At 47.3% G+C, this 14,100-nt stretch overlaps 1 protein-coding gene across 1 annotated transcript; it reads left to right on the top strand.

Annotated features, from left to right (window-relative positions):
• Window positions 1-4,962: 4,962 nt before the first annotated feature.
• On the top strand, window positions 4,963-14,084 carry LOC119889386 (syntaxin-6-like). Its single transcript, XM_038700314.1, is given in 9 exon segments — window positions 4,963-5,246; window positions 7,852-8,021; window positions 8,112-8,206; window positions 8,423-8,482; window positions 10,163-10,285; window positions 10,393-10,499; window positions 11,724-11,737; window positions 11,740-11,817; window positions 13,864-14,084. Coding segments are annotated over 9 exon segments (759 nt in total). The 5' UTR covers window positions 4,963-5,211; the 3' UTR covers window positions 13,941-14,084.
• Window positions 14,085-14,100: the final 16 nt, after the last annotated feature.

Below are 14,100 nucleotides of genomic sequence, written 5' to 3'. Positions count from 1 at the left end.
GAGAGCTTCAGAGAAAAGGGGAACTGCAGGATGCTGTTTCTAGCATCAAACCAGAGAACTGTGTGAGACCTTTACATGACAGCCCTCCCCCACATGCCCCCTCAGTGTATAAGAATACGCACATGAAGGAGGTCTTTGGTTTGGCTGTGGAGACCTGCCAAGTAAGACTTTTATTCCATAACAACCTCGGTGCTGTCGGCAGGATGGCTCGTCTGGACCGACACCAGACTCAGGCCGTCGGAGAACTGAAACAAACACGATCTCCGTCCACAGTTTTAGCTGCGTATCAGAGTTGATCTCTGTCTACATTAAAATGTCGATGTATTGGCCGTTCACGTGCACTGGGCGTGTAAACGTGAAGCAGGTGGTCTGTTCTGTAGTTACACAAGATTTGGCGAAAGAATAAATAAACAGCCTACAGACGAAGAATAGAGTACAGAATATTTAATAAAAATACCAGGTCAAAAACTCCGTCAGCAGCGTCGTGTTTCTGCTTTGCATGACTTATGAGAGCCAATCAGAGAGCCGAGTGTGAGCGGCTGCGTCCTCGTTTCTAAAGTCCTCCGTTTTGGCTCGTCCGCACTAAAACGCCCTCCGGAGTTTTGAGAAGCAGAACGGGTCGGCAGCATTTCCAAACTTCTCCGTCTTAGGTCTTTGTTTTCACCGTTTTAGTCTGGACGGGAGGTGCAGACGCAGCAGAAGGTGCCGCATTCGGCCACTGAACCAAAGACGGTCCAAAACCTGAGAACTGACCAACGGAGGAACCAAGACAAAGAGATCCACCATCCAGCCCATCAGCCCCTGAGAACACCAGACAGACGTAGTGATCAGCACCATCCTCTGGGTCACCTTGGCTGCAGGTGGATCAGGGTCAGAGCTGGTTAGCTATCTGGACCAGGACCACCTGCAGGACACAGGAAGCTTCAACAGCACTGTGGCGGTGCTGAGGGGGGTTCAGGAGCAGATGATCATCTGAGGTGTCAAACACCAAATGTCTTTTACAATCCCTCACTTACACCAGTAAAACACATTTGATAAAGTAACATTAATGCTGTTAAGCAGCAGAATCCCCTGAAACCGGAGCTGCAGCAGAGAACAGCTTCTGTTCTCAGTGTTATTGTTCTACGCAGAACAATGGCGTTGCCGCCTGTGAACGCTGCAGTCACACATTCATCAGTTTAGGTTACTGTGACTCTGAGGGTGGATTTGCCGGGCGGAGCGGCGCTCCTGCTCCTCCAGGGTAGATTTGGGTCCTGCTTCCGTCTCAGTTCTTAAACTGAGGTTTGACCGTTTGATTTCACTTCTGCAACGTTGACTTTCATACAAGAACCCTTCAGTCAGAGGCTCCGGGGCCCCTGACCCGTCTGGGCCCTCGTCCCTCCATAGAAATACAACAGAAGCAAACGCTTCACGTCAGAAGAGGAAGGAAGACCCGGGCCCGGGTCTGTGTTCCCTGGTGGGGGATCTCCGCTGGTAGAGTTTAGATAAAACTGATCTGAGACACCTTGTGGCTCCAGCTGCGCTGCAGTAGTGAACGATCGTCTGCTTGATTCAGGGCTTCAGTTCCTGGTCTCGGTGCAGCTTGTGATATCATAGACTCTCCTGTGCTTCACGTCTCATCTGGAGGAGCGCCGTGTGTTTGTTAGATTACATCAGCACCTTCTGATCTGCAGCCAAGATGGCTGCCTCCTCGCTGCAGCTGATGTTTCTGTGCCTCTGCTTCACAACTCGTGTGTCATCATCTGCACATCAACTCGCCATTTTGGAAATGTATTTGTGAAGCTGCGGAGACTCTGCTGTTTCACACAAAATGCCAGACAGATGAAAAACATGCAGCCCGAGCGGGACGACGCGGAGAGAGGACGTGTTATTTATAGAGACAGCAGACGAGACGCGGTGGGCTGATAACAAACTGGGAGACGCTGCAGCCACAAGAAGCAAAGAGAACGGCAGCAGATCACCTTCTTCTCAGTTCCTGTTGCTTCTGTAAATTACGTTGGTAACCAGGTTTTAAAAACGGAGCCATTTTTCATCTCATGCGAAGTAGAGCTGTGTTGGTTACAGACTCTCGTCTGGTCTCCAGCCCAGAAGGCTCAGTTAGAGCTGCGGTTTTAATGCCCTGTTTGTTTTCAGGTGTTCGTGTGAAATTAAAAGTGCTCCAGCGTCCTGCACTCCGGCGTAGAGGCCGCAGCTGTGGCCCCCAGAGGGAGTCAACAAAGGCGTTTAAAAGAATATCAGAATCAAAGGAAACTTACAATAAAACAACCACGGCCTGAGTGAACCCTCCCACAGAAAGTGTCATCAGACAGTGATTCAACTTCCTGTCTGCCGCGAGGAGCAGACAGGAAGCAGGTTAAACTGGAGAAAGTAACTGTGTCGTCTGTCAGCTGAAGTTTTGTTGGCTTCTTCAGAGGAAATGAAGGCTGATCTGAAATCTGTGGCTGTTTGTTTCTCCATTACAAAACATTTTGGAATCGAGAAATAAAGGTCAAAGATTTCAACACAGTCCGCTCAGCTCTGACAGCCGACTCACCGTAGGTTTAAATATATAACCGTCTCCGCAGCAGCTGTCCTTGTTCTCGGTCCTTTAGCTTTTGATTTGTCGTTGCGCCGCCGGTCATCTTGGAAATGCTCTGTTAGAGAGCTTTTCTAAAACCACTCAAAGCACTTTTTACACACATCACATACATTCACAGCCAGCAGGGGGTGCAGGGTTTTACCCAAGGACACTTCGACACGCAGCCTGGAGGAGCCGGGGATTGAACCGCCGCTCTTTTGATTTACGGGCAGCCCGCTCTACCTCCTAAACCACAGTTTCATTTATTAATGTAAGTCCATAACTTGTCGATGTTAAGGAGCCAATAAATCAGCTGTCTCGCAGTCGATCGCGCTCTCTGTGGGTTCTTTTATTTTACTACGTCAACAGATGAGGGTTCCAGCTTATCGATCGGCGTCTCGTTCTTGAACTCCGCCTTGGTTATGTGTGACTCGGGCCTCCCGGTGGGGACTGGGGTCACCGTGGGGGCTCGAGACGCTGTCTGATCTGAGATGTTATTAATGTGCTGCTCTGTTTCCTTTTCACTAAGTAAGGTTTAGAGTGAAGACTAAATTTGACTCTCCAGGAATCATCAAAAGCTTGATTGGGATTAATTCGTTCTGTTTTCTGTTTAAAGCCAAACAGTTAATTTTTCCATCAAAGACAGAATTCAGAGTCGATGTTCCCAATAAAATGTTGAATCTTTCCAGAATCTGCTGCAGAGCCAGAGTCCAGATATTCTCCCTCTTCAGGTTTTCAGTAAACAGAGCAGCAGGAGACTGTGGAAGGTTCAGCTGGGGATGCATCTGTCTTTATTGCAACTCCAGTACAAATATCCACCTCTTTAAGAGGAAAACTATAAATAAAGAATAAAACATTTAATCAGTTCAGGCTTCTAATAAATTTACCTGTATCACGAGTCTTTAAGGCTTTGGGCTCTGAAGAGTCTGAATAGTTTGCATTTATTTCCATTCATAAAAACATAAAAACAAAAACAAAAAACATAAAAATGTGATTATGTTCTAAACTGCAGACCATAAAAACAGCACATCTTTGAACAGCAGTGAAAAACGGACAGAAAGGTTCCAGCAGGTATATTTTGGGCTGAAGCCCTGAATAACACAAGTGAACGGTTGTTTCACCATCAGAAAGGTGATGTCTCTCTCTGGGTCACACCGACGGACAAGTCTGAAACATCTCGAGGTTTGTTTGTGATCAAGTGTCCTGATGGTCCAAACGTCTTCTCTTCACGGCGCCATTTAACCACAACAGACAGGTAGAGAGAAGCGCTTCAGTGTTACCGTCACAGGTGTCATTTACACTGGGGACGCTGGGGACGCTGGGGACGCGTTCCCACCACTTTTTTAAATGGTTGATTTTGTCTTCACCTCTTTTTGAAAGCATTTGCTAAAAGTTTTCTGCAAATTAGCTCACGACAAGAAATGTTAAATAACAAATAACAATTCTATGAGAAAGTTTTACTTGCACACAATGAATGGATGAATAAAATGTTCATGTAAATATAGAATAAACAGATCTGCATTGTCCAAAAAAGTAACTTAGGCTAAAAAACAAGCTGCTGATTTCTGCACTGTATTCAATAACATTTCTATATTCTGAACTGTCACCGGCGACCTGAATTTTGTTTCCCTTCATATAAATAAAGACATTTCCACCATAAATAAATAGAAAATGTCTCTAGAATGCAGGAAATTAAGAGTTTAATGCTCAAAATCCTCTGGGGGAGGAGCCCCCCCCATCAAGTAACCTTTTTCATCAATGAATACTTAATACTAAATAGCATTGGAGTATCTTGTTGTCTTGTTCTGGGACTCCATTATCACGTCTCGTGGCCCAACTGTTTCGGCCTAACATGAGCCCCTAAATGCCCCCCCCCCCACACACTTCTCAACACAGTGACGCCTTTGGTTCCCCTTTAATAAGATCCTCCCGCCTTGCGTTACAACAGCAGGGACGTTTTAGAAAGACAAGCGTTCAGAATGGTTCATTAGAAAAAGAATATTATTGTTAAAGCAACTGTGGAAAAATATAGATCTGTGTTTGAATAATATGTCACAGTCATTCCAGCTGGAAAACTTCTCAACAGATTTACAGAAAGGCGCTCCAGCGTTGATCATTAGGTGCGTTTGACTTGATGCGGCGCTGACTTAACGTGATGCATGCTGGACTTAAAATAAGGCATGCTGGGTAGAAATTAGGTGCGTTCGAGATGACGGCGGCTGACTTTCGCCGACTTGATAGTCTAAGGTGAGCTGCAGGTGACCGCAGGGTCGGGGAATAAAAAGACAAGTGGGACACGTTCATTGTGAGCTGAGATCACCGACTGATCTCGCGGCATTTGCAAAGAAATTAAATCGCCTCTCATGTCAGCTGCAGTCAGCTCGAGCGCACCTCTTAAAACCTTCTGACTTTAATACCTGTTGTAACGTTACGTCATTGAGGCGTCCTCGCGGGGACAGAGGAACCAACGTGTGTGTGACGTCACGGGGTCGTTTCCGCTGCGGAAGCCGCCGCCGCTTGTAAACAAAGCAGTTCAGCGGCAGCAGCGGCGGGTCTGATGGAGGTCTGATCAGAGCCGAGGTGAACCCGGTCCCGTTCAGCCGACAGTCCGTGTGATGGAGCGCCGCTGCGACTGAGTCGGAACCAGCAGCAACATGTCTATGGAAGACCCGTTCTTCGTCGTCAAGGGGTCAGAACTCTTTACATCGAGCTAATGCTAACAGGCTAGTGTTAGCCTGCGCAGAGCTGATCGCTAAGCTAGTCAGTGATGAATGTAGCCACGGAGGCTACAGACGGCTATGCTAACGTTAGCGGCCAGTGTTTTGTTAGCATGTTGCTGTGGTGTTAGCCTGGTGGCGTTAGCCTGGTGGCGTTAGCATGTTGCTGTGGTGTTAGCCTGGTGGCGTTAGCATGTTACTGTGGTGTTAGCATGATGGTGTTAGCCTGGTGGCGTTAGCATGTTGCTGTGGTGTTAGCCTGGTGGCGTTAGCATGTTACTGTGGTGTTAGCATGATGGTGTTAGCCTGGTGGCGTTAGCATGTTGCTGTGGTGTTAGCATGATGGTGTTAGCCTGGTCGCGTTAGCATGTTGCTGTGGTGTTAGCCTGGTGGTGTTAGCATGTTACTGTGGTGTTAGCATGGTGGTGTTAGCCTGGTGGCGTTAGCATGTTGCTGTCATGTTGCTGTGGTGTTAGCCTGGTGGTGTTAGCATGTTACTGTGGTGTTAGCATGGTGGTGTTAGCCTGGTGGCGTTAGCATGTTGCTGTCATGTTGCTGTGGTGTTAGCCTGGTGGCGTTAGCATGTTGCTGTGGTGTTAGCATGTTGCTGTCATGTTGCTGTGGTGTTAGCATGTTGGTGTGGTGTTAGCATGTTGCTGTCATGTTGCTGTGGCGTTAGCATGTTGCTGTCATGTTGCTGTGGCGTTAGCATGTTGCTGTCATGTTGCTGTGGTGTTAGCATGTTGCTGTCATGTTGCTGTGGTGTTAGCATGTTGCTGTGGTGTTAGCATGTTGCTGTCATGTTGCTGTGGTGTTAGCATGTTGGTGTGGTGTTAGCATGTTGCTGTCATGTTGCTGTGGCGTTAGCATGTTGCTGTCATGTTGCTGTGGCGTTAGCATGTTGCTGTCATGTTGCTGTGGTGTTAGCATGTTGCTGTCATGTTGCTGTGGTGTTAGCATGTTGGTGTGGTGTTAGCATGTTGCTGTCATGTTGCTGTGGTGTTAGCCTGGTGGCGTTAGCATGTTGCTGTCATGTTGCTGTGGTGTTAGCATGGTGGTGTTAGCCTGGTGGCGTTAGCATGTTGCTGTCATGTTAAAGCAAACTGCAGCGTTTTCTGTCCCTGAATGAATCTAAATATTAAAATATGGTGAAAAGTGAAGATAATAAGAGATCAAATGTGTGTGCAGCTGGAAGAACCAGCAGATCTTTAATTAATTATTAATAGTTTTCTCTAGTTGTGAAGCAGATTCATTCTTTGTTGTCCTCAGTGTTTTTCCTCACAAACTACACATAGTACACACATACTAACAATGTACACACATTTACACACTAACGCAGGAGTGACGTCATTAACATGACTGTGAGTTTAACGCTCTTCTGGTTCAGGGTACAAAACTTGATATGTGAAACTGATTTAAAGGTTTATTCTGTGTCTTTCAGCAGAAATTCAGACTCGCATGTTTGTGAGTCAGTAAAGTGTGTTTTCATGTTGGTGTTTGTGTCTCCAGCCCTCCATGTGCAGTGATGAGTAATATCACAGTTCAGACGTCAGTGAGATGAATAATAGTACTAATGACACAAATGTTGATATAATTAATAATAACAATAGTAACTGTAGCCGCGGCTGTCGAGCAGGAACATGGAGGCAGCGGTACCCATCATGCAGTGCTGGACTGAGGAGTTTTCACAGCATGGACGCTTCTGTTGCTACGGTTACTCATGTGATGTGATGTGCGGCATCAGTGGGGTGAACGCCTGGAGGAAGAAGTAAGAGTTAACGAATAGGAGTCCTGTTAGGAGGCAGAAGAAGAAGAGCGCAGGAAGTGATGTCAGAGGTGTTATCAGAGGAAGTGTTCTCTGCAGAGTTTTCAGGAGCTTCTTGAAGTCAGAGAGGGACGCCCCTGCTCTGATGGCGTGCGGTAGCTCGTCACAGATGAGAACAGGGACTGAGGTCGCTTTGTGTGACGGGATGGCAGAGCCAGGCGGCGTTCGTTGGAGGAGCGTAGCGGCCGAGAAGGAACGTGGGCTTGGATTGTGGAGTTCAGGTAGATGGTGCAGACCCAGGAGTCGCTCTGTATGCAGCATCAGGGACTCTGATTAGATTCTGGAGGCCCGGGGAGCCAATGGAGGGACATGAGTCCTTTTGGGCTGATGCTGATAGGTCGAGCAGGATAAGAACCGAGGACCGGGCTGCAGCTCTTGTTGACCTTAGGGCTCAGGGTTTCAGTAGAGCGGCCACTCTTAAAACCAGCCTGATGTGGATCTAGGAGGTCATTCCGTGAGAGGAGGAGACCTATTTGAAGACGTTTGATAGCTTTAGATAGAAACGGTTGTTTTCCAGTTTGTGCTGAGTTGTAGTTTGAACCGTCAGCGAGGGGGCGGTTACATTTCTGAGCAGCTGCAGAACATAATTAAAGAGTTGACTTCTGGGCTCAGACCAGAACATCTCATAATGACAAACTACTCTCAGAGTTCATACTTAAGACCAGACCGGCAAACCTGGAGTCTGACCCAACCCCGTGGTCCAGACCGTACTGGATAACCACAGCTTATGTTTTATGTTTGTTTGTTAACAGAGAGGTACAGAAGGCAGTGAACGCAGCTCAGAGCCTCCATCACAGATGGTGCGAGCTGCTACAGGAGGGGGGCGGAGCCTCCAAGGAGGAAATGGACTGGACGACCAATGAGCTGAGGAACAGCCTGCGTTCCATCGAGTGGGACCTGGAGGACCTCGACGAGACCATCAATATCCTTTAAAGAGCTGCGTCTCAGCTGTGATGTGTGCTTTGGAAGTGCAACACTTAAAGACAAACGTGTTTCTTAACTGTCTGTGAACGCATCGTTGAGTCCAACCCAAAGAAGTTCAACCTGGACGCGGCCGAGCTGTCGAAAAGGAAAGCCTTCATCACCAGCACCAGACAGACTGTCAAGGTCCTCTAACGCCATCAGTCACCTGTCTTCAGTCCACAGACAGCAGCTTCTTTATTTAATCGTACTCGTGGTCACTGTTTGTTTATATCTGTAGGTTTATGTGTTTAAAAATACTCTTCTTATTGTTTATTATGGAGCTGCTACGGGCCGGTTTGATGTGGATCTGAAGAATTGGTCCATCCGATTTGGTGCTGACTGACTTTTCTTCTCTTAAAGGAAATGAAAGATCAGATGTCGATTCCAGCTGCTGCCTCAGTGGACAGAAAGAACAAACAGGTATATGCACACACCTGAAGTACACATCACCAGGTGACCTACCCGACTACAGCTGTGTGACTGTGCTAGAATTTAATTAAATTTTTAAACCTGTCCTGCCCAGCAGCCTGGTAGAGAGTGTGATGAGCTGGACACCATATTGTGCCAGACAGATTTTACTTTAACAAGAGAGGATTAAAATACTCCTTTGTCTGTTTTATTAGTTATTAATTATGTATTGATTTGTCAGCGGTCCGGACAGGGGGCAGACACGGGGATGGGGGGCACAAACAGACAGCACAGAGAAAGGCCTGTAAGAGAAGGGGGGTGGAAGGTGGGGACAACAGGGAAAAGCAGTGGGAAACACCAAGTGCAGAAAGCAACGAAACCTGCAAGAGAACAGAGCTTCTCTTGCAGGTTTCGTTGCTTTCTGTGTTCCCCCTTCCCTGGCTTGGGGAGGAGAAAAACAACAACAAACAAACAAAAACAAACAAACCGGATCAACCCGCGCAGAGACCCCCACCCCCAGAAGCCAGGGCACCCCACAACACCCCAAAGCGCAAAGGACCCCAGACCGCATGTCCCGGGGGAAGCTGTACCCCGCCCCAAGGAAGGACAGCTCCCCGCCGCCCCAAGGAAGGACAGCTCCCCGCCGCCCCAAGGAAGGACAGCTCCCCGCCGCCAGGGAGCGATAACGCGGGAGAACCAGGCCAACGGTCCCCCAGCCCAGCCAGAGGCATCCCTCCCCAGAGTGCAGGCAGTGCCAGCAGCCCCCGAGGCCGATCTCATCCCCAGACGGGGGCCCAGGCCCCCCCAGTCAAGCGCCCCCATTGAGGAGCACCAAAACCTACCCCGACAACACCGGCCATGACCCCAGAGACTCCCGAATGCCCCCACTGTGAGGAGCTGGCAGGGGGAAGCAGCTGGAGCCCCACCCCTGCCGAAGAGGGCCCAGGCGAGGAGAGGAGACACGGGCCCCAGGCTCAGGGACCTGTGTCTAGAATTTAAAAAGCCTTTGGAAACCCTTTTCTGAGATCTATTAGGACCCTTGAAAGATCCCTTAATTTAAAACTCCTTCAAAGATCCTGAAACTTCCCGAGACACTGCTGATACCTCTTCAGAGGTCCGTGGTCATCTCTGAAATCCTTGAAGTCTTTAAGGGACCCCTAATGAAACAAGAAATCCCACTTCAAAGCCCCCCAAGTTTGAAACCCTTCAAAGTCCACCAGTTTCCACCACCTGGAGACCCCTGTAGGATGAAGGTTTGCTAGGTCCCTGGAGGTGAGGGTAAGCGTAAGCGAGGTCCCTGGAGGCCCCTGGAGGGTATAGAGGGTATGCATTGATGTCACTTCCCCTTCTGGAACAGGCTGGACTGAGTGGAGAACATCTGTTACCATGGCTGCATTTAGTAAACCAGGAGTGATTATTTGCTCAAATTAAAGGCAGTCGGACTCGACAGCGATCCTCACTGCTTACCAAAGAACCAGCAGCTCTTTCCCATTTTAGATGTGTTGTTTGTGTTTTTGCTGATTCAAGCTAACACTGCTGCTCGTCTTTCTGCCACTCAGTGAGCGTAACCGCGTTCTGTGACGTCATGCGCGTGCCCTCTGTACAGTACGGCTAGGGTAGGTTCATGTGTGGACACGGAGCTGCTGCTGATGTAAAGTGTCTGATAGTGCGTGTTTGTGTTGTGATGTGCAGGCTCTGCTCGGCGAGCGTGGTGCTCAGGGTCCGATCTGGCAGCCTGATAAATACGTCCGACTGGATCAGCAACTGCAGAAGGCCAACACTCAGTTTATAGAGGAGCAGCAGGGCCAGCAGCAGGTACGGCAACACTGAGATATGGTGCAGTATCAGTGTGGTGGTCTAAGAATGTCAAGCAAAAGAAGAATGTAGTCGGTGCATTGAAATAACGTGAATGTTTGTATCAGCTGATAGTGGAGCAGCAAGATGAACAGCTGGAGCTCGTGTCAGGAACAATCGGAGTCCTGAAGAACATGTCGGAGAGGATCGGCATGGAGCTGGACGAACAGTCTGTGTAAGAACTTTCACCACCCTTTAGAGCGATGATCACAGAGAACCCTCGATGTTTAAAATGTGTCTCCAACAACTGACTTATGGCCCATTTATACTCCTGCGTCGGGGCTACACGCGTAGCATTATACTTGTGCGTTGGTGTCTCCGTCACCCCAAACGCTAGTCAGCAGCAGCGCTACAGCATCCACTGTGTTGACTTTTGCCGGCCGAGCAGGCTAACTTCAGGTTTAGCCCTCCACTATCGTGAATGGGGGTAAAATTGTATACGTGCGGCTGGTGTAGCCTTCAGCGCTGCAACTAATGACTATTTTATTTCCTATTTTTGTGGCTGGCCGCCACAAAAAGGAAAAACTGCCTTTCCTCTGTTGTTGCTGCTGCACTGGTCTGAGTAACTGGGACCAGGGTGCTCTGTGGGCGGGACTGGCACCGGCCGGCACTGCGTACCTCGTGGCGCTTGTGGAGCTTCTCGACCCCGAAAATGTTTGATTCACCATCAACTTTGGTAAAACTGCCAATATTCAAGTTCTACTCAGTTGACTTTAAGCCTCAAAACCGCTCAAAAATGCATTTTGTGATGAAACGGCATAAAAAACTTGTGAAAACAAAGGCTGTTCTGCTGTTCGCCTCTATATGTATAATTTATTTGATCATTTTTGAAAGACTACATGACCCTGTTTCTAGTAGGTTCAGCATTTTAGTTCTAACAGTTCTCCCCCGTCTGCTAACCTCATAATGTCTCTGTGTTTCTCTGACAAATATGCTGACGCGACCCTTAAAGTACCTCGGCGACCCGCCTGAGTGAAGTCTGTGCAGGGACACAGCTGATTTTGCCTTATTATAAACTGCAAGCGTTGTGTCGTCTTCACTCACGCAAGAACTTACTCACCGGCCGATCGTTCGGTGCATCTCTAGTATATTCCAGCTGTTTTAAACATCACGACTGAAAAAGACTTCCGCAGAGGAGACACTGATGCATCCTCGCTTACAGCTCCTCCGGGGTTTTGAGGGGACGAGCCTCTGGCGGTCGGGTCTTTGAGGGGACGAGCCTCTGGCGGTCGGGGTTTTGAGGGGACGAGCCTCTGGCGGTCGGGTTTTGAGGGGACGAGCCTCTGGCGGTCGGGGTTTTGAGGGGACGAGCCTCTGGCGGTCGGGGTTTTGAGGGAAGAGAGGGTCTGTGGTTGTTTCCTGCTCAGACTTGTTAAGTGGTTCTGTGTTTTTCCTGCAGGATGTTGGACGACTTCATCACGAGGTGGACAACACTCAGTCCAGATTGGACAACGTCATGAAGAAACTGGCCAAAGTGTCTCACATGACCAGCGGTAATTCTGCCCGGCAACACGTGATGTCACCCTCAGTGTTTCTGCTGAGGAGTCGCCGAAATCAATCAAAAGAATAATTAAGGGATATATAGCTTTTAGCTCTGAAGGTGTTTACTCCAGTTGGTCCTTCACTGATCCGGGTTCAGGTTTCTCTTGGACCAGATCTAAGTACTCTGATGGCATCAGTATTGATCAGACATCAGGAACACCAATAGTTGGGGTTATTGATAGTGAAAGTTGTAGTTAGTTAAAAGTTATTAGCACTGTATTTTTGGAAGTGGTTATAGTTAGTTGTAGATAAGTTATGCAGTAGTTAGTAGTAGTTGCAGTTAGCTATGCAATAGTTAGTTGCGGTTAGTTATGCTGTAGTTAGTAGTAGTTGCGGTTAACTATGCTGTAGTTAGTAGTTAGTTGCGGTTAGTTATGCTGTAGTTAGTAGTAGTTGCGGTTAACTATGCTGTAGTTAGTAGTTAGTTGCGGTTAGTTATGCTGTAGTTAGTAGTTAGTTGCGGTTAGTTATGCTGTAGTTAGTAGTTAGTTGCGGTTAGCTATGCTGTAGTTAGTAGTTGCGGTTAGTTATGCTGTAGTTAGTAGTAGTTGCGGTTAGCTATGCTGTAGTTAGTAGTTAGTTGCGGTTAGCTATGCTGTAGTTAGTAGTTAGTTGCGGTTAGCTATGCTGTAGTTAGTAGTTGCGGTTAGTTATGCTGTAGTTAGTAGTTAGTTGCCGTTAGCTATGCTGTAGTTAGTTGCGGTAAGTTATGCTGTAGTTAGTTGCGGTTAGTTATGCTGTAGTTAGTAGTAGTTGCGGTTAACTATGCTGTAGTTAGTAGTTAGTTGCGGTTAGTTATGCTGTAGTTAGTAGTTAGTTGCGGTTAACTATGCTGTAGTTAGTAGTTAGTTGCAGTTAGCTATGCTGTAGTTAGTTGCGGTAAGTTATGCTGTAGTTAGTTGCGGTTAGTTATGCTGTAGTTAGTAGTTAGTTGCCGTTAGCTATGCAGTAGTTAGTTGCAGTTAGTTATGCTGTAGTTAGTAGTAGTTGCCGTTAGCTATGCTGTAGTTAGTTGCCGTTAGCTATGCAGTAGTTAGTTGCAGTTAGTTATGCTGTAGTTAGTAGTTAGTTGCCGTTAGCTATGCTGTAGTTAGTTGCCGTTAGCTATGCTGTAGTTAGTTGCCGTTAGTAATGCTGTAGTTAGTAGTTAGTTGCCGTTAGTAATGCTGTAGTTAGTAGTTAGTTGCCGTTAGCTATGCAGTAGTTAGTTGCAGTTAGTAATGCTGTAGTTAGTAGTTAGTTGCCGTTAGCTATGCTGTAGTTAGTTGCCGTTAGCTATGCTGTAGTTAGTTGCCGTTAGCTATGCAGTAGTTAGTTGCAGTTAGTTATGCAGTAGTTAGTTGTAGTTAGTTATGCTGTAGTTAGTTGCCGTTAGCTATGCAGTAGTTAGTTGCAGTTAGTTATGCTGTAGTTAGTAGTTAGTTGCCGTTAGCTATGCAGTAGTTAGTTGCAGTTAGTAATGCTGTAGTTAGTAGTAGTTGCAGTTAGTTATGCTGTAGTTAGTTGCCGTTAGCTATGCAGTAGTTAGTTGCAGTTAGTAATGCTGTAGTTAGTTGCCGTTAGCTATGCAGTAGTTAGTTGCAGTTAGTAATGCTGTAGTTAGTAGTAGTTGCCGTTAGCTATGCTGTAGTTAGTTGCCGTTAGCTATGCAGTAGTTAGTTGCAGTTAGTTATGCTGTAGTTAGTAGTTAGTTGCCGGTAGCTATGCTGTAGTTAGTTGCCGTTAGCTATGCAGTAGTTAGTTGCAGTTAGTATGCTGTAGTTAGTAGTAGTTGCCGTTAGCTATGCTGTAGTTAGTTGCCGTTAGCTATGCAGTAGTTAGTTGCAGTTAGTTATGCTGTAGTAGTAGTAGTTGCCGGTAGCTATGCTGTAGTTAGTTGCCGTTAGCTATGCAGTAGTTAGTTGCAGTTAGTAATGCTGTAGTAGTAGTAGTTGCCGTTAGCTATGCTGTAGTTAGTTGCACTTAGTGACAGTTATTAACACTGTGTATTTCAACAGATCGTCGTCAGTGGTGCGCTATCGGCGTGTTGCTCGCCATCCTCTTCGTTGTCATCCTCCTCTTCTTCATCCTCTGATTGAGGCCTCTTCCTGTCAGCACAGAACTCGTCTTAATGCTGTGTCTACACGTCTACTGGACTCTACTGGACTCTACTGACCCCTACAGACCTCTGCTGAGCTTATCAGGACTAGACTGGACTGGAGAAAAAAAGAAAGAAAGTCAAAAGCAAAAACCAG

Source organism: Micropterus salmoides, unplaced genomic scaffold (genome assembly GCF_014851395.1).
Source record: "Micropterus salmoides isolate LMB-PRFRI ecotype aquatic unplaced genomic scaffold, ASM1485139v1 Ms_hic_scaffold_5, whole genome shotgun sequence".
NCBI lineage: Eukaryota > Metazoa > Chordata > Actinopteri > Centrarchiformes > Centrarchidae > Micropterus > Micropterus salmoides.
Note: the sequence above shows the minus strand (reverse complement) of the source record. Positions and strands in the feature narration are given on the sequence as shown.